We start from the raw sequence: 24,184 nt of genomic DNA, 5'->3' as shown, positions 1-24,184 counted from the left end.
ATGAAAAAAAAAAAAAAAACCGGATACTTAGCTAGTTGAGCATAAGAGAATGCCTTTCAAAGACATTAAAAACATGTCTTGAAATGTCTGGAATATAACACAATCAGCCACATGACTAGTACACTATATTCCAGATCTTCTATAAGCCATACAACAGGGAGCACACACAAAAATAAATAAATAAATAAAGAAGGTGGGTGGAATACACTACATGGCTTTTGCCCTGATTTGCAGTCTGGAGGAGTCTACACTAGTTGCAGAAAGTCAAAGGCAGTCTGCAGATTTTAGGTAGATGACAGATTTAACAGAAAATTGCTATCTTTTTTTTTTAGCTCTACACCAATGTTACCCAAATCCAGTCTAGGAGGGCCACTGCCCTGCAGAGTTTAGCTCAAACCCTGATTAAACTTGCCGACCTGTGGTTTTCTAGAGATCCTGAAGACCTTGATGAGCTTGCTCAGGTGTGTTTGATTAGAGGTGGAGCTAAACTCTGCAGGGCACTGGCCCTCCAGGACAAGATTTGAGGAACCCTGCTTTAGACTATGACTCTGTCCATTTGAAAAATATCAAGCGTCTTTTATTTTTAGCAGATTTTAAAGCACATATCGTTTTCATCTGTCATGAGTCTTTATTGTGTTTTGAGCAACTTGAAAAGTCTGTTAGTGTGTTTGATCCTCATTTACTTAGTGTATTCTGCCAAGATTTTCCTCTATAATTATATTATAAAATCGGCAAGTGTATAATGCCTGGTGTTTTAAAATATGTTTATGTTATAATAGCTGTGCAGTGTATTTCAGCCTTAAATTGTTACTTGGTGAAAAACAATCCCTCTGGAATATAACACATAACAATTTTTTTAATGCTTTTCTGTCCTTGTCAACCACAGCTAAGGCATTTATCAAAAAAAACATCTTTTGTGTTTGACAGAAGGAACGACATGAGGGTGAATGAATAATAATTGATACATTTGAATTAAAATATCATAACTATGTCTTCCAGTGAAACGATGCTTGACTTCTCCAAACATTTTGTCTGCTTAAACCAACCGCAAACTCGCAATCAGATCAGCTTCTATCCGATCAACAACCAATGAAAAGAACCCTTACATACATGTTTCTTTCTTTTTGATAATCCATTTCGCACCCTAAATGACAATATAAACATTTCTGAAAAAAATAATAAAAATGATGATTACATTCTGAATTATCATTAATAAACTCCTATTATTAATCATTATCATTAATAACCCCCCTCCCCCATTTTTTATGTTACATTTTTTTTTAAGCTTTTTGCGGACCCAAACCCAGATCTCCACGATCAAATAGCTCCTATATGTCCCAAGCATGCGCACAGGCCAATGATACATTCCTTCTGACCCAGTGCCTCTGACTCAGTTTTGGCTGCCTAATCAAGCACGACATGCAGACAATAAACTAACTAAGTTGAGGGGCACCTCTCATTACACTGAACTCATGTCCCGTGGGTGAGGAAATAACCAAACAATGAGTTACAAGTTGACCATGGCCAAGCTGTGTCAATAACACAAGAGTAAAGCTGCACATTAAACATGCCAATCCTAATGCATTTTCAATGGGTCTTAGGATCTTATATATAGGAAAATTACAAACTCTGTTTTGTTAATGAGCGTACTAAACCTTATATAATGCCTTTAGTCACTTACTAAAGCCGTTTAGGATGTGCAGTAGTTAAACTGCTCTTCTGATCGATCAGATTATACACAAACCTATTATGTGAGAAAATAACACTCTCTCCGCAAGACAATCGTAATGAATTATACCCAAAAGTTACATTAATTTCTAGTCTCTAAAAGTAAAAGCTCACCCTTCATTTCACATTCATATCATGAAATGATCTGTCCATTTCAGAAAATCTCCAGAGTATTACCCAGTTCACCCTGCAGCTGAGAACATGGCCGAGAGGGTCGAAACAAGGAGACATTATAGAAGATCAGATCAGTGGCCGTAAAAAGCAGACTATTGTATGTTTTTCAATCAGTCAGTCAGTCAGTCACAAATGAATCACCCTAAATAACAAAGAACAGGGCTAAAGTGTAACTTGAAATATGATGCACTCCAGGGGTAAGGAAAGGTGAGCTGGAACAGCTTTAAGGATTGGGAAGCCTTTAGAAGGGGAATAAAAGGCTAGAGTTTTGACGATTCATTCAGAAGACAAAAGACCGAGTCAGTGATTTTGTTCCAGAACATCCCACACCCCCCTTCCTCTAAAAGATTAGACCACTGTGAGACTGAATGACAATGCCTGATCCTGTTCATGGAAGAAAGAGGCAAAAGTTTACTGCCATTTTAAAGCCACAGGTGCAACATAATGACAGATTAGGCAGTTCTAAATTACAATCTACTGGTCAATTATTTAGAAGAGCGTTCACAATAAAGTCATGGTAGGTTTTATTATATTTAATGATATTAACCTTTTTTAATGAAAATCATTGAAATTTGATAATGGTTAAACAGTCATGACTGTTATTATAAAAATTGCAATTATCAGTAACAACTTATCAATTGAAAAACTGCTGCTCATGTCATTGAATGAACAAGATATTTGGATTGTAACAAAAAAAACTTAATCGTCTGTTCTTTTTTTGAACAATTTTTGGGAAAGTGTTTACATTTTAAACTACATAAGTTTTGTATTTTCATCAAAAATATTGCGTGATGATATGGTCACATTATTATTATTTAATGATATTGTCACAGTCTTGTAGCATATCAGACCCAAACCAGACAAATTAAAGAGTCGGTCAGGACCGTGGTTGAAACACGAGCCGAATTCCTCAGAAAGGCAACAGGATGTTGTAAATCATTCCTAGTGCCACAAGTCAGAAGCAAGATAACCAACCAACCAACTCTTTCATGGAACAGCTTTCAACATTAACACCATTAAAACAATTATTGACCATTTCAATTCGGAGAAGAGATTGTCAAATTTGGGGCAAGTAATCAAGATCGGTGGTCAAAGAGATGCACATCTGGCCATCACATGCAAACCCAGAGAGTAATAAACAAGATCCTTGGATTGACTTCCCCCCCCACCCAGCAGAACCAGACTGAAATTCCTAAGGGGACCTTTTAACCTCTCATCTCCACAGAACATCCTTATGTTGTCAGAGAATGGCACAGGAACTGTCTTTTATAGATGTGGATGGACCAAAATGAACTCAAAATGACTTATAAATGAATATCAGTCCATTGCTTAACTTCATATTCATTTACATGTAACCCACACATTTGACTATCATGTTTATAATCACTTATTGTGTATGTCTTTTAATAACTATTGGATGGCTTAAGGATTCATATTCATGTTTAATACTTCTTGTATTAATTTTTCTAAAAATCCTGTCATACGTGCACAAACTGACAATCACCACTTATAAGCTACTACTAAATATTGTAGAAACATAATTTTCTGTAAAGTTGCTTTGTAACGATTTGTATTGTAAAAAGCGCTATACAAATAAACTTGAATTGAATTGAATGTTTAGTATGTATGTGTTTGAATGCTTCGGCCTGCATGCCTGCTGCTACTTAGCCACGATGAGAAGAAACACCACCTAGTTAGTGCTGGGTATTGTTCAAAATCTTTCGATCCGGTGCCAATTTCGATACCTCAGTTTCGAAACTGGTTCCTAACAATACTTTTTCCGATACCATATGTTTTAAAATCCATTTCAACATCAACACAAATACATTAAACACAAAACTTTTATATTTCACCTTAATTAAAACAAATTCTGGTAACACTTCACACTCAGGATAACATTATTTATACAACTGGTTGTGCTTTTTGGATAGGGGTGCGCCAGCAGACACTCAGGAATGGTATCAATCCTTACTTGGCCAAAATTAATAAAAAAAAGAGAAACATTTTTGCCACAACATGAACATATTATAAATAAATAAACAAATGACATTGTGTACAGGCTAATACTGAACCAACTAAAATGCAAAGGAATGTAAAAAAAAAACTTTTTAATGCAAAATCAAACTGTATTTGTAGCAAACCTTTAACAATAAACCCTGTGACTGCTCTGTGGCACTCATCTCGTCTTTGCGTAGACATTTTCCCTCTTGTTGCCAGTGTGAAAGAATTGGCACCTTCTGGTATTGTCTTCCTACTCCTAACATCAGGGTGGACCGGTGCAGAGGCTAATGTGAAGGGGGAAATGACAGCGCTAATGCTACAGCAACCGATTAGCAGCACAAGCTAACATACATAAAGTGGTAGTCAATGTCATGGGGATGCATTCGGTTTAAGTAGTGAAATTCAGGGGCGGACTGGGACCAAAAAGTGGCCCTGGACTTCTGGCCCACAGCAGCCTGCCACATCATAACGCAAACGCCCCTGTTTTGATGCAATTTATTAATTTAATATTTAAGTATACAGTTTGGGGATTTTAACCAATAGGGCAACTGATCCTCCGTTGAAAAAAAAAGAACAGCAGCTGTTCATTTAGCAACTCCTAGTGAGCAATTACATGCTCATCAAGACACAAACATTCTCCTAGAACTCACACTTTGCATGCAGTTAACAGATCTATACGAATCATGCATGAAATAGAAGTTTATAAACTCAAACGATAGCTTTATGTGCTTTACAGATGAACTTGAAGTCTTTATTCATTCGAGATGTTCAATAATAGATCATCTTTGGCTCGGTAAAACAAGTTCATGATCTGATTAGTGAACCGATGATTCTTTTGAGTCAATCTTTTAAAATAATCATTTATTTTGTTTAACGAAACCAGTGTGGAAACCAGTGTTTCACAAACTGGATAGATCTGAGGTGCAGGGCTCGCAAAATGGTAAGTCCCACATCCCGGGGCTATTGTGTTTTCCAGTCCGATGGGCTATCGTGAAAAGTGATGTAAAATTCCTAACTTGATTTGCGTTGTTCACTCGCTTGAAGGGGTGAAACGGATCGTAGTTGATCGTTTGCACTTGTTTTTAAATCTTGCTGATTCAAGCATTTTAAACAATTCGCGCGCGTTCGGAGCTTGCGCTCACTCATTCAAAGCACGCGCTGCGAGCAGCATTTCAGACAATGCGCATACAGAGAATGAATTCATCTTTCGCGTATCGTAACTTCTGAATGAACACATACACACGTAGTTATATCAAAATAATTGTCACTGCAAGTATTCTCGTAAACACAGTCGGTTATTATGTTTTAAGTGAACGTAAACAGTGGCCTGCTGCTCAGAGAAATTTGCTGTACCGGATAAATATCTCTCTCTCTCTCTCTCTCTCTCTCTCTCTCTATCTCTCTGTTATTTAGACGACGTGAAACGGGGCATGTTTCAAGATACGCAATGGAGTAGACCAAACTAAACAGGGAGGGAGGGCAAAACACTCATCCAAACAAATGCTTCATTAAATTGGTGGTATTGCCGGCTTTGTTTGCAATACTCTTATCGCATATGTTGCACTTTGCCGACTCGGCATCCACTTTTATAAAGTGTAGCCCCACTTTAGACCTCTTTGGCATTGTAAAACAGAAACGTTTTGAGAATAAACAACTACACTTGTGTTGTATAACTGCGAGTATCTTCAAAAAATCCTCCCCGTCACATCACGTGGTGGTGGACAGCCAATCACGGCGAATTTAGGTCCTTACATGCTTGTATGCTACAAGCTCACACAGACACAGCCGCTTGGCAAAAAAAACGCTTGACTTTTGGAACCAAAATTTGGCACCGAAAGATAAATAATTTTCAGTACTCATAGTATCAAAGTTTTTCGTTTGATACCATAAAGGCATCGAAGTTTGGTACCCAGCCCTACACCTAGTCTCGTCAAACATTACTTATGCTCTTTTACTTTAGTTTCTTTTCTTTTCCGTTTGAGAGTTTCATGTTCTGAGTTAAGTTTTGTAATTCCATGTCTCAGAGTCTGACCTCGAGTGCCCGTTTAACTTCAACCGGCCCACAACTCCGCGTATTCAGCCAACGCCCAACCACGGGCTTCCCAAGACGTCACTTCAACGACTACTGAACTTCCAGCCAATCAGCAACCTCGGGAAACCCCCTTTCAACGACAACAAAGGGAACCCCTTTACACAGGTGACGCAAGTACCTCCAGACTCTGATCTATACTGGTGTATCTAATATAATTTTAACCTCATTGAGGAACTCAATGCGAGGGTTAATTAAGTGATTGATGGCTGTTCATGTCTATGCAATTTAACATATTGCTGTAAACTTGGGATCTCACATTTTCATTCTCTTAAACTAATTATTCCCTAACTTTCTATCTGCCTGCAACTTGTGTGAATGTGTGAGTGTGTGTGCTTGTGTTAGATTAGTTTATATGTCTTAAATTTATCTAATAAAGCCTTATATTCATATTGAAAAGAGAAGTATCTTGTGTTTTGTGCTTACAAGTTAATGTCTTAAACTGCCGATCTTGTTACTGTGCTAATTGATAGTGTTTTCACTATACTTTGGATATTAATATCCAGCGCAGATTTGATGTTAAACGGCTCGTTCAGTGAATCGCAGGGCGTCTCAGTGATAAGCCATGAAACAGTGATTCTGTTCAAATTCCCTTTAAAATCTTAAATAATTCCCTTTGAGCTAAATTGACCTGTTTCCCTTACAGTCTTATCCTGATCAAATGAATAAAAATGATAAAGTATTACACACAAATTCCTATAAAAGATATAGTTATTTATTTATTTATTTTAATTGAACTATTTTTACTTTATTTTTATTTAAAAGACTTTAAATTTACTTTTGAAAGAATATGTCAAAGTTTTGTCTTGGTCCATCTTATTAAACAAGTCCTTAAGAGTTTGTCATTATAATAACTTCTGTCTCATGACATTAAATATCTTTTAATGAATATAAAATGTCAAGTAAAAAGTATTAACTTTAATGCAAATAATCTTAATCATTAGTTTAAAAAAAAAACTTAACTAAAATGCAAAACCTTTTTTTCCCCTTACAAAATAACACTGACTAACCTTGCCATAAAAATATTTTTATTGATATTTTTTGACTTGAGTGTCTGCAATGGTCTTTATATAGTTTCCTGTTTTAGCCTGTGTGTTGCTTTTTCCCCCAAAGCAAGTTTTTGCATATTGGTTGCATAACATGACTTTGATCTGGCAGACAACAATTTCTAATATTAGCTTAAGCAAATTTTTTCCAATAAAAATAATAAAATACTGTACTCGATGCAGTACTTAATGCAAAGGTTTTCCTTTCAAGACTTAAATTATTTTAATAAAACTTTTACTTGATGATGATATCGGAATAGTTAACACCCTGCTCCTTTTATATGAATTGCATATTTAATGAATAAGATTACAGATAGTATAAAAAAAGTGTCATGTCACTGACTATTACACTAAACCATGGCTGCTTCCTTGGGGCGGTACAACACGTTCATTGATGACTTGACTGTCCTTGTTATCATCTCTGTAGGGCACCAGTTGCACACAAATCACCACTCTAATTTACTCCTCAGGGGACAAATTTGCATCTGCTGCATGCAGTGCTGCTGAAATATGCTGTCTCATATGTAGAATAAGGTGACCAGTCACATGACACATGAAACGCCTGTGTTGTGCAGATACCAAACCATGCACTGCACCGGATTATGCAGAGATTCAGCCAAATGTAAAGAAAATGCTTCATCTCACCTTGCAAGAGAAACACGCAGGCAGACAAACGCGAAGCGAAGTATGCAGGCTGTAACTCACCCTACACAGGGATCATGGCTGCATGCGTCTCTCAGAGGTGTTGGAGCTCTGCCGTGTGTCGCTGCTGCGGTCCCACTGCACGCCTCCATGATACTGAGTCACTGCAACAGCTGCCCGTCTGTGAGGGGAGGGAGGAGACCGGACTTTAACATAAACCTCCAACCTTGGCAAAGGATGAAGGCATGTGATATGAACAAGTGTGTTATGCACGTACATGGTGGATTTATTTACTTACTTTTTATTATTAAATGCATCAAAGCCTTATCGCTTTATAATAAGTTTAATTAATAAATCCTTAAACAAACATGATACACATTAGTTAATGTATATTCAAATAGCTACAAACATGAAATAATGTAATTGTTAATGTTTACCAATAAACTTATTAAACATTAAATAAAGATTAACATATATTTGCACATGGTGGATAATTATAAATATAGCTATTAAATCACAGTCATGTTGATAAAGAATGCACTTAAAATTCATGCAAAAATCAGTTGGCTAAATGGTAACTGTGGACCTTGAAATACAAATGAACCTAAAGAAAATCAATGACGAGAACAGTGTGTGCCATGTTCAGTGATGCATGACCGTGATGAATACAGGGCTTGCACAAGACTTACACAAGCAACTAGATGATATGCCATCAATAATTCAAGTGTTAAGTACAAACAAAAGGAATGCTGAAGTATTGTGACACACCCACAGAGACCGTTTAACCACCTGTATGAAAACTGACATGCACGTAATTTATGAACTATTGGTTCTGATAGAGTAATGAGATATGAAAACAAGAAAGTATTCCTCTCACACTCCAGTCCTACTATCAGAAGTGTAGACAGGCAGAAGCTTGATGTTGACTCAGCAGAATGAACCCTCCCTGACAGGAGGGAGGTGTGTATATGAGGGTTAGATTCACCTTGAATACATAAGCACACAGGTGATCTAGTGATTAATGCAAACCTATTTACACAGCCTGTGTGGCGACTTAAATAATAATTTAATTCTTCTGAACAGGTTGTGAGAAGACGCTTTGGAATTCAGTATCTCAAAATATGAGCCACAGTTTGTGGTCTGTATTCTCTGATTTGCATACATAAGAATACAACAGGGTCTGAATGTCTAAAAATTGACATTTTATTTTAAATAATATTTCAAATTAAATAATTGTGAATAATAATTTATTTAAAATTGTATTATTTTTACAATTTATTTTCAATATTAATAATATAAAAATATATGATTATATTCTAAATATTTTCATAATTATATATATATATATATATATATATATATATTACAATTTTATCAACACTTTTTTATATTTATATCATAAATTGTTTAAATCTATATCATAATAATAATAATAAATGAATAAATATAATAAATACAATTATGAATATATAATTTTTACTTAATTTTATTATTGCAATTTTACTTTAAAATATTACAAATATTAAAAAAAAATAACATTCATAATATCATTAATTATGTGTGTGTATAGACAGATAGATAATAATTATAATATATATGAAATAAAAATACATTTTCACTCGTGGTTCCAGACTTTTGGACCTCACTAGAATTCGGTGAACAGCTGAACATAATATAATGACACGAGACATCATTTACTTGTGTATGGGATTGTGTGAAAGCTGTGCATTCATGTGGTTGCTAAGCAACAGATGGTCTTGAAATCCTTCAGGAATTGGTCAGTCCTGGATCTCTGAACATATGACTTTGAATGTTTTCAGACAGGAAAAGGTTAATAGGCCTATTCTTTCACAAGTATGCATTTATTGCTACGTGATTAAGGGGGTGTAGAAGTAAACCTTATTCTATAGTGATGCTGAAAGCTTGCTTTTGGCTGGCAGTAATAAAATGAGCACTGTTGTCATGGGCACAGCATGCGACTTCAGCGCTTCCGTTCAGGGTCTTTAGCGCTTCTCTAATCAACAATCGTTGTGTCTATGTTTACTTACTAGGGCTAAACAGTTTTAGGGGGAATAAAATGGAGGTAATTAAGGAAATTATAACGGCGCAGCTAGATTCGACTTGACCACTAGCAATAAGGCGCGATTAGCATTATAGATAATATACTGTAATATTTTCAAGAACAGATGGAAATCGCCACAAACAGAGGTAAGATCAACACTAGTCACTCACCTGTCTGCGACTGTCTCAGCGTTCCTCTCCCAAACAAAATCCAAGAGTGGCTTCCCTCTAGAACAGATCCATTACTGTGAATGCGTGTGAAAAAGAGTCAAACCAATGGCTCCTTCATCGTGTGTGTGAACGTGGGGTCTGTGCGCGAGGACACATAAAAGTTCGTTCTCACGCGTCACCTGATAAACTGCGTGAAGGGAGCGCATGTGTGTTTGGGGGCGTGGCTAAGGGCATGGTCAGGAGCAAGGTGAATATCAGTAGGATCCATTTAACCCTTGTATGTCCTTCAAAAGAAAACACCTGAGATTTGGCCAACATCGAAAACCTTAAAATATTCATGATTGTTCTACAGAGGTACTAAATAGGCTATTTCCCTCCCCGCTGATTCAGGTTTTTCATTAAATACTGATGGAAAAAATACACATATAAATAATTCTAGAGTACAGCTTTACATAAAAAAGGTTTATAAATAAAATGACATATTAGTTTTTTTTTTGTTTTTGTTTTTTATGGGTCCTTGTGTCCCATGTATCATATGATAGTTCACCCTATAAAATGCTAATTCATTCATTATTTACTCACCTTCATGTCGTTCCAAATCTTATGAATTTCTTTCTTCTAAAAGAAAGAAAAAACTAAGTTTATTTTCCCCCGTTTCATTCATCAAAATATCTTCTTTCGTGTTTCACAGAAGAAAGTTAGACTTCTCGTTTGGAACAATGGGAAGATGAGTATATGATGACAAAATGTTCATTTCTTGGTGAACTATCCCTTTAAACTAAACCAAACTATCACTGAGAACAGTATGTTCAATTTTAAATTTAATAAGTGTCTTATGGTCTAATTTGGTTAACATATATATATATATATACATACATATATATATATATATATATATATGTGTGTGTGTGTGTGTGTGTGTGTGTGTGTGTGTGTGTGTGTGTGTGTGTGTGTGTGTGTGTGTGTGTGTGCGTGTGTATGTATATAAACACCATCTACAACTTCATAACATGCTGAATGGTCAAAGGTGAAAGGTCATATCTGTTTCATTAAAGCAAAAATGCCCCAAAGACAATAGAAGGGTTAACTAAAACTTAGCGGAGTCTATCTTAACTTTACCTTGGGAAATCATCATCATCAACATCATCACGATAATTATTCAATTATCTGGCCAATGCCAAGGCGTTGGCCTTAAGACCTACAGTATGCCAGGGGCACAGTTTTATCTGTTGTGTTAGTCACTTGCCTCAAATAAATAGGTGCGTGAAAGGGAGTTGTGTTGGTTGGGGACTTTGCACCTGGATGAACACTTCATTACCTATATGACAACATCGGCCATTGTGGCAAACTTTTGGAAAACACCTTCCCTTTAAGGCATTTTGCAGAAGAAAGTCAATCAGATTAACATATGCAACAGTGGCCTCTAGTGCTCACTGCAGATACGAACAGTCAAAAATCACTCGTCAAGAAATAAACACACTCTTATATATACATATAATTTATTTTTTTCTTTATTATATCAAAATACAAAAATTTTACGGGGCTATTACATGGACCAAAGCGTTGGAAAATGTCAACCTAACATATCTTGCCAAAATGTGCATATCTGGGCATATCTGGTGATGTAAACAATGCAAATTGAACGGCTCCGCTATACAGAACTTCTATTGGGCTGTTAAAGACAGCACACAAACACACACTGTATACTCCATATGTTTCATTCCCAGGTCTGGTATTGATGTAACTCATAAGGACAATTCATTTGTCAGGATAGCATATTCTTTTTGATGGGGGTATTATTCTAGACCAAGACTTATTAAAAAATGATGAAAGCAATAGAGTAAAAATAAAATAACAATGGGATTGCCTTTGTTCTTTAAAAATGTCTTTGCTCACTGCAGGGTTGTTCCCTTTTAATATCAAGATGCTTAATCGAAGTGTCCAGCTGAGTTATTGTGGAGGTCAATGTCATACTTAAATGGTTGGTAGTACAGATACAAAATATCTTTAACGTTTACTCCTAGCAGCATGAAGACACACCAGGCACCATATCTTAACATCTGAGTATGTGGAGACACCAAATGCCCAAGAAAAACATTGTAAAGTACTAATCAGGGACAAGAAGATAGAGGCACACTGCACCTTATTTCATATTCAGAGTTGTCTATCAATTTGGAGAGTTCCTTATCAGTGGCAGAAGAACAAACAATGCATTATAATAATATTGTACATAAGGCTTTGGTACAGCACCATACTGTTTAAGAATAATACCTGAAATAAATTAGATTAATTAACAAAAGAAACCTTCGATCAAGACATTCAATCAAAAAAATCTGAAAGAAAAGAAAAATATTCTATGACCTTTTTCTTCACATTAGAAACAGTCTCTTATAAATTGCATGTAAAGTGATTAGGATGAAAAAACATGTTTGCCCAGAACACATCTTTAGATAATATCATCTGTAAACAATGTACAACACAAATTCAAACGCAGTTAAAAAGCACAATGCAATTTAAAATATGCTTCTAATAAGCTCTAAGTATGAGGTTTAATGTTAAAACAGTCAAAAATTAGTGCATAATGCAGTATTACATTCTACGTTTTCAGTGCTGGTTAATATGAACAGCAAAAGAATCGAGAACAAGAAGATGTAGGCATTATCTGAAACAAGACAGATAATTCCGAACGAGTGAAATATCTTGATTATGCAAGGTTAGTTATGTTCAATCAACACAGAAAAGAAAAGAAAGTTTCACGAAGCACCATAAGAAGTAAGCATACAACTGAATACAAGCAATCAAAGAGTTATGAGGCTTCCTGCAAATGAGCCCTCTTACTCAAGCAAAAGGGGGCGTATCTACCTGTACAGTATCTTATATATTCAAGAGAAACGTTTCAGTCGGGTTCTCCCTTCAAAGACCAGAGGAGCTGAAGAAAATGCCGTCAATCACCATCCACAGATATACAGCTACACTGCATGTGCATCTTAAATCAGCGTAAATGCAAGGATGCATCGCTCCATCGTGTCCAAGAAAAAAAAAAACTATAAAAAAGCAAATACCGCCACTTGACGCGTAAGACCGCCACCTACTTGAGTTACCAGGATCTTTCCATGCTAAATGAAAAATTTACTATCATACCGTGGGTACATTTCATGGAATATACATTGATAAGTTGCCTCCTCAAGACTGGCAAGTTCTTCTTTATAAATCTGTCTAAATACACAGGTTTTTATTCATGGTGACAGCGAACGTTCACGAGATGATGTTAGCACATATTGAATGTCAAAAGCTGAACTTTATTTAACAACTTTTTAACAACCGTTTTCATACTGAAAGATAGTGAGCGTACCCTGTGAGGGAGGTTTTATTGCTTGCGGTCCTACTCACCAGGAGAACTCGACAACAGAAATCACGACGGAGCTAGTTTAGTTAGTTTAAGACAGAGGACTGTGCGTGAGTTTGTGTGTTAACCTCTGAACCACAGCACCACGAGTTCAAAAAGACATAGCACCAAGTCATAATGTGTACAATGTGCCTACATCCTTGCACGTTATATTTCTAGATCATGTAAACATTATGTGGTTGTTGTAGGACTTGTTAGCAATGAGTTCTTGACAGAACTTGACAAAACATGTAGCAGAGTTAAGTCTAAGTTTAACACTTCTCTCGACAGCTAAAGGCAGGTAATCAAGAATATCTAAAAACAAACTGCCCTTCTCCTTTCAAGAGACTACACGGTTAAAGCAGCCTTACGAATCGCACCATTAGGGGTGGAAAACGCTAGTAATGACAAATAAGCAATGGAGTCTTCTGACCTAATACTGAATAGCTCAGATTTACTTTGAGATCTCTGAGCAGTCGTTTTCACATCGACTAAAAGAGTTGTATAAAAAAGAAAGCAAGAAAGGAAAGACAAAGTAAACAGCCCTTTGGGCACTCAAGTCAAATCCTCTAAACTCAAAATGGATACAAATCTCTACGCACAGAATTTTCCCCAGTGTTTCCTGCTTGAATATTCAGCCTTATTCAAGTAATGCATGAGATTTCATTCAGTTTTCCATCGTACCTCATTATTAAACTCCATTCGCAGAAGAAGAAGATTAATTTTGGAGTTGCCGCATTGGCACGTAAAAGAAAAAAAACATCACATTGAAAATATCCAGATAAATCTGAGCTTCTAAGAGCAAATCATACATTCACCATCGGATAAACTACACTAACACAGGCTCCATTAGCTTTCACTGTAGGTAGCAGATCAGCAGCTGTTAGTGAACTCTAGAGACAATTAACATCCTTTAGAAATACTAAACTCATCATTAATTCAAATAACGCAAACTTTGCTATGTCATCAGATGAGCTGTGATGAGTGGCAAATAATAAAGATTACAATACAATTTCCTTTTTTTTTTTTTTTTTTAAAGAGTCAAGCTACTTTTGGAGGTTCACTTTTGTAAGTAACCACGAAGACTGGTAATCTTTTTTCGACTATTTTATTGTTCTATGTTATATTGATGTCTTCATTAGTCTGCAAAATATCTACAGTACTTTCTTGGTGTACTGTATGTCCAAAGCAAACCTATAACAAATTATTTACTTCAAGGAAGTGACGAAAATATTAATAATGCATTTCACCACTTCTAACTACATTTGTGCAAGACAAGGAACAAGTAATTCTACTCAGTTTAATATCACATTTGCACTTATGCCATCTGAACATTTTTCAGCAGGGGGGTAATATAAATCTTCCTTCAAACACAGATAAAAAGTGCCTTAAAGCTGTCCAATAATTTTAGGCAAATATAATGGCATTTAAAAATTTTTTTTTGAAAAAGACAGCAAGTTTTCATTTCCACATGCCTTTGCATGGAATTTACAAAATCGGAATAACTTCAAACATTGTCGCAGGACCAGTACGGTACTGCAGTTATTCCTTTCAAACTTACAATTGCTCTGATATTCTGTGCTTTAGATGTCATTTCTGGGCTTATACTTATTCCCTCATGTTATCTAGCTTGCACAAAATATGGAAGAAGTGCTGAAATATGTTCCAGATTATTTATTCCTTTTATTTTTTTATTTTCGTGTTTTTTTTTTTGTTTTTTTTTTTTGAGGTATATTTTGTAGAAGGAAGAAAAGAAACCCTGTAGTAACTATCACGTCTTGAGAGACATATTTGTACAGAGCATTTAACTCTATCCTTCACAAAATACACAGTTTTGACAACGTTATGACAAAAACTGAAGTGGCCTGCGAGATTTTTCGTAGCATGTAATGGTATGCTATTATTTTCTTTCCATTATCAAACGAAAAGCTTTTGTCCTGTTCTTTTCTGTTTCTTCCAAAAAAGCACCCCTGTACGTTTTTCCTTTGTTTAAATTTACAGAAAATTCAGATATGTGTAGTATATTGTGCCAACCGAAGAACATAATAAATCATATCTAGTTTAGACTGATTACAAAACAGTACTGAGAGCTTGTCCAATGTACATTTTTGCTAATGGACAAGGAGAGGATCCACCCCACAGGTTAAGTTTTAAGGTGGAGGTGGGGGGGGGGGGGCTCTTAGAGCAGAGAACCATAGTTTGACGGGACAATGTCCATACTGGCCAGGAGGGATTTTCTGTCTTCTCTGGGGTGAAGCCAATGCAGCAGAGAGGACAGATGAAGACAGGGGGACTTTCTAAGTGTACTTTTCCACTTTTTCTTTGAGGGAGAGCTGAGATGTTCTCTTTGCTCAGAGGCCTGAGATGCATGCGCCTGCTGGATCTGAGAGGTGGACACATCTAGAGACAGCAGAGCAAATGATACACAGCAACAGAATACATTTGTACATTTTCAGAAGAAAATGTGAGTGTTGCCTGTGCATGCAACCTCACTGCCACTGCCACGATGTTAAGGTGTTGTGGGTGGTTGTATTTTTGGGTGGTTTCTTATAATTATTAAACAAATAAGCATGTAGCCAGGACATCAGGGGAGATGACATGACCATTTCTCCCAGTATGTAATGTATGGGTGAAACTGACCTGTCCTTTTCTTGAATCTGGAGTTGTTGTTCTTGTTGGCTGTTGATTTCTTGGCTTTATTAATACAATAATAAATCAATGCTTCAAAGCTCTCAGACCCTGCAGGGACTCTCACTGCACCTAGATGCTCCCTGTGAGAGACAAACACAATGATGCATTACTTCACACCGCCACCAGCGTGCGCTGCCCTCCACCGGCCAGATCAAACTGAGTTTTAGCCCCCAACAGGGAACACTTTGGCTGCCCCAATGCCAAGTGCAAAACCTTCATGACAAATGTACCATTCATCATCATGTTCTGTTCAATGTAGCAATTAATCAACTTTTGGCAATTTGCAAGTGTTGTTAGATATTATGTAGAAAATACTGTCTATCAAAATGAAATCTTGATAATGAAAACTTTTCTTTGTTCATCAGAATCAAAATTAAATACCAAATCATTTATTTAAAAAAACAAAAACAAAGACTCTTCCTCGTTAAATGGGTATTCTGCAAATTAAAAGCACGTTGAGTTAATTCAGTTAGTCTGGTGAGTTGAATTGAGCATTTTCCCCATTAATTTACTTCAGAATACATCTAACTTACCAGGAATAAACCTTTTACCTCATGTTGTACACTGCTGCCATGCTGCCAGCACTGTCCAATCAAATAACAACTAGCCAAAATCTCCTGTTTCCCAGTAAGCTCACTGGTTTTCCTATTAAACTGACCACAGAGGTCATGTTTCTAGTAAAGTGTAGTCTTTTATCGCACATGCCATTCCTCTATAATGGCAGAGATCATGACACTCAAATGTCTTCATACTGAAGAGTCAACTGGGTCAAAAGGCACAGAAACATAAAGCGATTACAGACAGACTCCCCTGCTGCTGAGGCTGTGGAAAGAGAAAGTGAAAGTAATTAATAGAGGGGGGTGGTAGACATGACTGAGCACTAAAATCCGCCACATCAAACACACTCTGGTTACCATGAATACACTGTACAGTGGCTTCACCATGCTGACAGGAGAAGAGATGGCAGGGAGGGGAGAATGGCCAGTAAAGAACAGTCACATAAAAGAAAGGAACCAAACCACTAGAACGACAAAATGTGACAAGAAATTTTAGTTTGAGAACTGTTGTTACTGATTTGGCATCGAGGAAGAGTATTTAGAAAAGGCATGCATGATATTTTTGTACATGGAAACAAAATTTTAAAGGGGAATATCCAAGTGTGCCTCTTTAAGGTTGCAAAAAAATGCCTGCATTTAATAACCGCAGGCCTTGTTTATATTCCAGCAATAAAACTATTCAGGATATTTGCCAGAAAACTGGCAAAAAACAAAAAAACTGATGTCATGTAATATTTTTTATTTATTTTATTTTTTTTTTACAAAAAAGTAATTCCCCTTTAAATTAGAATGATATAAGACCCCGCCTGCAAACCCCTCCCCTTTCAGACATGGATTCGACCCTTACCTATTGTGGTGTAGAGGACCTGGTCACAACAATGCTGCCCAGATAGCTGAGATCAATCAAAAACAAAGAGGGTAAGACTACCAGAGTCTCCACAGTAAAGTGCGTCTCTACTCTAGATGAGGATGAGTGTTGCAAGAGATGAGTGCACACTCATCCCTGGCAACGAAGGCCGCCTAAGAAGGCCACCGTGATGGTCGAAGCCCTGAGCTGGAGGAAGTGAAAGAAATGGAAGGAAATGAGCTGGAGAGGGTGAGTGATGTGATCAGCCCACAAAAGAGGACAAAGAAGGAAGAGCCATGGGATCATCATGGATGCACTAGAAAATCCTTAATCATGAAAAACATTATACACTATGATAATTTCCTATATCAAAATCACACTGTCAAAGGTTAAAGGAGAATAGGATTTGAAGAAAAAAAAAGTATGGAAATTTATCCTGTGAACCGAATAAGGAGTTATACTGGAGGACATGGAATTTTTTGCATATATAGTTCATAGTAAGATGTACATGTAAAAATATTTTTATCAAAATTTGCAAAAGCATGAAAGCATTGCTTTTGCGGTACAGATGATGAATAACAATCTCCTTTGTCATTTTGGAGCCTCCAATGTTACAGTTCACCTACCCTGGAGAGGGTTCTGAGGGAAGCATCTCCTCATCTGTTCTTCTCTGAGATGGCATCTGGCCGAAAGCATCACTGCTCTCCGCAGGGGGTGAAGGGGACTGGGAGGGGTAGCTGGCCGCGGCTGTGGCAAAGGCCATGTGTGCATGGTAGCTGAGGCTGGGTCGCTGGCCACTCTGGCCTTGAGTAGGTGAAGTGGCAGGGGAAGAGGAGAGAGACCTTCGGGAGAAAGAGACACTGGCGGGGTGACGGGCACTCTCGGGCATCTCTTGAGAACGGGAAGACCGCAGGATGCTGGGGCGGGGAGGAGGGCGGACAAGAATGTCTGGAGAGCCGGCGTGTGAGCTGGGAGGGGTTTGGGTGAGAGGGGAGAGTCGTGACGGCTGCAGGACCACCTGCTGCAGGCCCAGATCCATCCTTCGTGCCGCCCTTGGGCTCAGCCAAGGCTGGGCCTCAGACCTCCAGCCGTCCGAGCTCTCACTGTGCAGTGTGCTTGGGCTCCCCATGCGTGCTGTGGCGCCTAAGTAAGGCAACACTGGTACGCCCATACCGTGGGCAGTGTGTCTCAACTGCCCCAGAGTCTGGGACTGTTGCATAGTTATATGCTTTGCTGAAGGGCCCTGAGGCGGAAACCTGCCGGGAGATCTGCTCAGGTGGGCTCTAGGGGCCTCCAGTTGGAGAAAAGCAGAGCTTGAAGGGAGCTGAGAGGTGGTGCTAAGAGTACGACTATGGGAGGGGTATGGCGGGGGCTCTGGGAGGTCCCGGTGGAGATATGAGGAATGATGTGGTGGAAGAGTGAGACGGGGACCCTCCTGACCTAGAAAGGGGAAGTCAGGAGGCTGCCAGATCTCGGTCGAGCGAGAGGAGGGAGGGCTATGCACCAGTGGGAGGGCATGGCCGGAGGCTCCATACTGATGGATCATCAGCTCCTCCCTCTCCTCTGGGATGGTGGGATGGCGGAACGGCCCCTCAGGGGGGTATGAAGGTGAGGAGGACATGGCAGAGCTACGTGGACTAACATCAGGCATGTAAAAAGGAGGGTGAAGCTCCACCTCAGCACCACTACCTAGATAGCCATAGAAGGGGCCTGGAGGGAAGACCCTGTGAAAATGGGAGACCCGGCTCTGCCCTGTGGCCTCAAGCCGACTACCCTCCGAGATGCTCATACCTTCCATAGGCCTCTGGAACCGGGGGCTGTAGGCTGGGGGCTGCATGTAGGACTCCTGGCTGGAGGACACAGGGGATATCTGGGGCCTGAGGGTGGCCATGACTGGGGGTAGGGGCCCTGGGTCATCGTTCTCCTCATCTGATTGGCGGAACTCAGGATACAAGTCTGATTCCTCCACAAAAGGAAAACCCTCAATACGTCGTGGCTTGAGGGATGTGTCGATGTCACTGGGATCCATAACGAATCGGCCATCAGGTCCACGGCTGATCAGCTCGATGGGCGTGGTGACCTCAGCCTCGTGCTTGGACACGCTGTACTTCTTACTGGTTATTGCTCTCTTGGTTTTCTTATAGAGGGAAAGCTCTTTCTCTTTCCTGGGGCTTGGCAACTTCTTAACGTAAAGACCATGGCCACCCAGGCTGGCCAGAGATGGGGGCCGGGAGGAAGTGATGCTCTCAGGACTGATCTTTCCAGAGGACAGCCTATCAATCAAAAAAGACATATAAAGAACTTAAAATCAGCACTATCAAAAAAATTATCACTCCACATTAAAACATGGAATATAATTCAATGAAAATGGCATGGTTTAACACTATGTACATCTTTTATAATTTAACACAATTTAGGGTAATTAGTCTTTATCCATGTTTTTTTTATAATAGTAATTAGATTAAACATTGGTCTTCATTTAAAGGACAATAAAGTGAAAGATGATGTCAGGTTGACAGATAATGGAGAACAACAGAATGGGGACAGGGCACAGAAACAGATAAGTCAGTATAGGCACCAGTGAGCTAACAAAAATATCAGCTAAACTATATCTTCACCAAACTCTTCAATAATAATCTATCTTGCTGGTAATAAGTGGTAAACAAATGTCAAAATTAGGAGCAGCAGAGGTCTGAAGTTGTCTATTCCCCCACAGATGCATTTTAGCTCTGCACCACTAACTGAAAGCATGCAGCTACAGCAGACAGGCACATGCTAGTGCCTGTTGCAAAGAGAGATGCAGGTGCAAGCACTCACTGAGGGCTGGTGGATGGGGGCCTGTAGCTGCTCCTGTCTGGCTCTTCCCAGTAGGGCTCAATGCCAGGCAAGGGGGTAAGAGGAGGCCTGCGGTAACAAAAACACAATAGAGACGGGGCAGAGTTGGCCGTCAACCAGACTATGGTTCCACACTGCTATGTGGAAATGGGTGGGATGGGAGCATGAGACTGCAGCTCTATGAAGACCACAATGGAATCGGATAAGAGCGTGAGTCTTAGTTTGAACTGGGTTGGAGGTGCTACGCTTAATGTTATCCTTCCTTTAGTTCTGGTTAATTGTAAGAGTGACATGCTGCCATGCCTGCACTGATCAATTCAGAGGAGCTGGGGGCTAAGCATCATGTTATAATATATTCTTGTGCTTTTGAAATGTTTTATCACAACCTGACTGAACAGCAAAAAAAAAAGAAAAAAGCTTGAGAAGATTGTTTGTAATGGCAAATCAATGCATCTCACTGCTGAGAGCAGAGGTAAGCACAGATGCATTTATAGCAGCCACTTTAGTGACCACTCCAATCCTCCTCTATGCATCCCTCATGGTAACACAGCAGCTGCTAAGGTCAGCTGTTTGATTTCCCAAACTGTACATACTCTTTCTCTCTCTTTCTCTCCCTCAAGCCATGATCCTGATAGTCAACAGATTTGCAGAAGTGCAAAGGATGATAGATGTCACTATGTACTGGTACTTACGGAGATTCAATGCTTTTCCTTGTGTGTGTAATCGATAGTGGAGGGTCTAAGAACAAATCACACAATGCCACATCAGCATGACAATATGCTTCAGATCTTTATCTCAACCACTGCAATGCTGAAGCTGGTAAAATGCAACAGACTGAAAAGATGTAAAAAAAATTTACAATTCCAATACAGTTGTGATATGCACAACATCCGTGCAGGAATTCTTCATTTTAGCTTTAAAACAAGAGAGACAAATAACTGTGTCTTGAAGTTAACAGGGACTTACCTCGTTTGCGTTTGAGCTTGCGACGATGCTGCTTGTTGACAAAACATGCAGCAAGTGTGCTGAAGAGGATGGCAGCCGCCAAGAAACAGATGGTGGCCACGATGCCAGCCACCAATGGCTTGGCCAGCCCCTCATCTGAGATCTCTGTGGGAGGGAAGGGGTCTGAGAGAGGAAACATACTCCAGAACATGAAATTAGGATGGAAGAATGCAGCAAGCATACAAACACAAAAGCTTGTTAGCCTGATCAATGACAGTGATTCAGTTAGTGTGCATTATAAAGCAGACTATAGCATAGTGTTAACACAATAAGAAGCACCTTGCATATTTTGATCGAAAGGGCATGAGGCTTTAACATTTTTGAGCCAAGAGGATTTTGAATGCAACTTCCAAAAACAACTTAGTATCTTTAATAATGATCTTTTTTGTAGGTAAGGTAAGGTTTATCTGACATCCTGTGGCAGCAAGCACATCTAAATTGAGTGAGTCCTATTGACTTTATCATACAACACAAATGCCTTGTGAACTATTAAACAACTATATTGGCTTTTTAACTTTAACTTTTTTTATATATATAAGCTTAAACAGCCACTGGTGCCCCCTCCAAAAAAATAGTATCACATCTACAACAGAAAAAAAACATAGGCAGCAGGGCACTAACTACATTGAGCAGCAGAGGGCAGTGAAGCTCTAGGTGGCTAAAGCAATGAGTTGGTGCATTTTAGTGACACCCTTTATTCTCACCTGTACTTGACACTCCCACCACATTACTGCTCTCACTGACAAGATCATCCATTACAGCCAGCGCTCTGAATTCATACCAAGAATCCTGGGAGACATAGAAACAGGTCAGTGGGTCACAAATCCTCTGAGGCCAGCAGGTTGAAGTGTCAGTTCTATCAACAGATTCGTAACAAGAACATTTGTAGCAGACTCTGCTGTATGTCAGACTGAATTAAAATGTCATCCTCTGAGCTTTTCAGTGGAAATGCATTCCCTCACTGCGTTTCTCTAAATAGTCACAGAACTGCAAAGCTCTGAAATCACTAAATTGAATTTCTTTAAATTAAACATTATTTTCACTCAGAAATACATCGTGCAACAAAAATAAATTGGGTTTCACTTCACCTATATTATTATGGGTAACTTAAAGCGCATACACATACCATACAAAAGCATGGGGTCGGTTGGCAAGTTTTTAAAAATGTTTTTGAAGCCTCTTATGCTCTTCAAGGCAACATTTATTTGGTTTATTTGCAGAGTCCACTGTATATTTCCATGTATGTTAGAAGTGATGTTAAAGCAAAAGTGTTACCTGAATAAGATCTCTTGCTATGATCTCAGTCTCAGTTGCAGGAATTAAGTCATCCAGAACCTCCCACCTTTCCCCCAGACGAAACTCGATGATGTAACGGTCGATTGGTGAAGAGTGATTGGCCGGAGGAAGCCATGTCAACAATACACCCTGCTGTGTCCGGTTGGCTGTGAGGCACCGTGGTGGAGTTAGAAGCACCAGTGGTTCAGGGGTACTTATGGGATACCCTAGGAAAGATTAAGTGAGGTTGTAAACGTATCTCATGTGGAGGGTCATTCAGAGGTCCATTACAAGGTTTATTTCGTGTAGAAGTGTCACCCACCTCCTGTAGTCACAGTGACTACCTCACTGAAGGGGCCGGTGCCCAGTTTGTTCTGGGCCAACACACTAAATTCGTAGGCAGTCTTTGGCTCCAACCCCTGGACCACCAACCACGTCTGAGAACCGTGCACAGGTACGGACAGCCAGTCATGTGGCCCTAAATCATTCTTCAACTTTCTATTGGATTATACCAAAGAGTTCCATTTTAAAACTTCAATTAAGTACACTGAGAAACCTTAAATAACAAGAACATTGCATATGACTTGTTTCTTGAAATACAGTGAAATGTAAATAAATTGAGCTTAAACATTCCCATTGATCAATTGATTAATCCATAGCTTTAACACATTAGAAGAAATAATACTACAACAAGTCACAAGTACATTAAGAAAAAAAAAGGAGCGGAAGGAAGGAAGTATAATTAGAGGGGGTGCTGGCATGACTTACACCGGGCCATACCAGACCGAGAACGTCTGTTCAAAGCCTCCGTCATATCCAGGTTCCCAGGAAACGTTAGCGGAGCTTGTGGATGCTGACACGTGGACATTAGTTGGCGCATGTGGACTAGTGCCTGAAACAGGGTTATTTTTAATTGGTAATGTCTGCAAATGCTAGTACTATTGCTCATACTAAATGTTATGGATTTGAATTAACCACAAACCATAAGTATTTAAATTTGCCACATAACTCTTCTTAAATAAAATTGATAAATGACACATCAGATCTAGTGGCTTGTGGAGCTGAGACTTTACAAGCCAAAATACCATAGCGACTTGGGGATAGTTTGACCTGGGCCAGTAAGCAAGCACCTAGAAACACCTTAGCAAGTTTTGCGCAGGCTAACACCTTTTTGTTTCATGGAATTTTTTTTTTTTTTTGTACAATTTTTTTTTTTATTTTTTTATTGCCATTTATGGAGAACTGTCACTTTTGATCAATTTAATGTCTCCTCACTGAATTAAATAATTTATTTATTTTTAAAAATCGTACTGACCCCAAACTCACTAAACATTTGCAAGCAGCAAGGTCACTGTTAGGAGAGACATCAGGGAACGTTGTCTATTATTGGCTGCAATTCATTCTTACTGATTAACCCAAAATCTTTAAGGTCTAGGCCAGACTGTTTGTCCCAAAAAAATAAAACTTTCCAAGATGGATTTAGCCTTGTCAGACACAACTAGAATTCCTGAAAAACTAAAGTACAGGAGACCCATGTGTCTGACCTGAACCTTTTCTCACTTATGTTTTCTGACCAGACAATAAACTAACTCCATGCACAGACTGACCCAGTCTGATAATAGCAGGAGAGTGCCGGACGATGAAAACACTGAAGTGGAGGATAGATTCAAGAGTTCC

The 24,184-nt window shown here is 38.7% G+C and overlaps 2 protein-coding genes across 8 annotated transcripts in view; both read right to left on the bottom strand.

Moving 5' to 3' along the window:
• arhgap32a (Rho GTPase activating protein 32a) overlaps window positions 1–10,104 on the bottom strand; it is a 29,745-nt gene extending 19,641 nt beyond the window's left edge. Inside the window, exons 1-2 of the mRNA XM_059533260.1 lie at window positions 9,913–10,104; window positions 7,744–7,861 (exon numbers count right to left, since the gene is read on the bottom strand). Of these exons, the coding sequence (XP_059389243.1) occupies window positions 7,744–7,832 (89 nt within the window). The 5' untranslated portion in view covers window positions 7,833–7,861; window positions 9,913–10,104. The remainder of the gene's footprint in view (window positions 1–7,743; window positions 7,862–9,912) is intronic.
• A 4,863-nt stretch (window positions 10,105–14,967) lies between these two features.
• The window catches only part of LOC132122821 (protein turtle homolog B-like), a 61,933-nt gene continuing 52,716 nt past the window's right edge, over window positions 14,968–24,184 (bottom strand). Inside the window, exons 12-22 of one of the 7 annotated variants that reach the window (XR_009426437.1) lie at window positions 23,276–23,399; window positions 22,830–23,005; window positions 22,508–22,734; window positions 21,937–22,021; window positions 21,194–21,355; window positions 20,920–20,965; window positions 20,210–20,296; window positions 18,019–19,665; window positions 17,393–17,438; window positions 15,938–16,810; window positions 15,681–15,697 (exon numbers count right to left, since the gene is read on the bottom strand). Coding sequence is in view for 6 of the 7 variants with exons in the window: in XM_059533254.1 (XP_059389237.1) it covers window positions 15,477–15,697; window positions 15,938–16,068; window positions 18,019–19,665; window positions 20,210–20,296; window positions 20,920–20,965; window positions 21,194–21,355; window positions 21,937–22,021; window positions 22,508–22,734; window positions 22,830–23,005; window positions 23,276–23,399 (2,906 nt within the window). In the remaining variant the exon portion in view is untranslated. Of the gene's footprint in view, window positions 15,698–15,924; window positions 16,811–17,392; window positions 17,439–18,014; window positions 19,666–20,209; window positions 20,297–20,919; window positions 20,966–21,193; window positions 21,356–21,936; window positions 22,022–22,507; window positions 22,735–22,829; window positions 23,006–23,275; window positions 23,400–24,184 lie in introns of those variants that run through there. The other 6 variants (XM_059533254.1, XM_059533255.1, XM_059533257.1 and 3 more) reach the window with 6 other exon arrangements.

The sequence above is a fragment of the Carassius carassius genome, chromosome 41 (assembly GCF_963082965.1).
Source record: "Carassius carassius chromosome 41, fCarCar2.1, whole genome shotgun sequence".
NCBI classification, from domain to species: domain Eukaryota; kingdom Metazoa; phylum Chordata; class Actinopteri; order Cypriniformes; family Cyprinidae; genus Carassius; species Carassius carassius.
The sequence above is the reverse complement of the archived record's forward strand: the minus strand, read 5'-3'. Positions and strand labels throughout refer to the sequence as shown.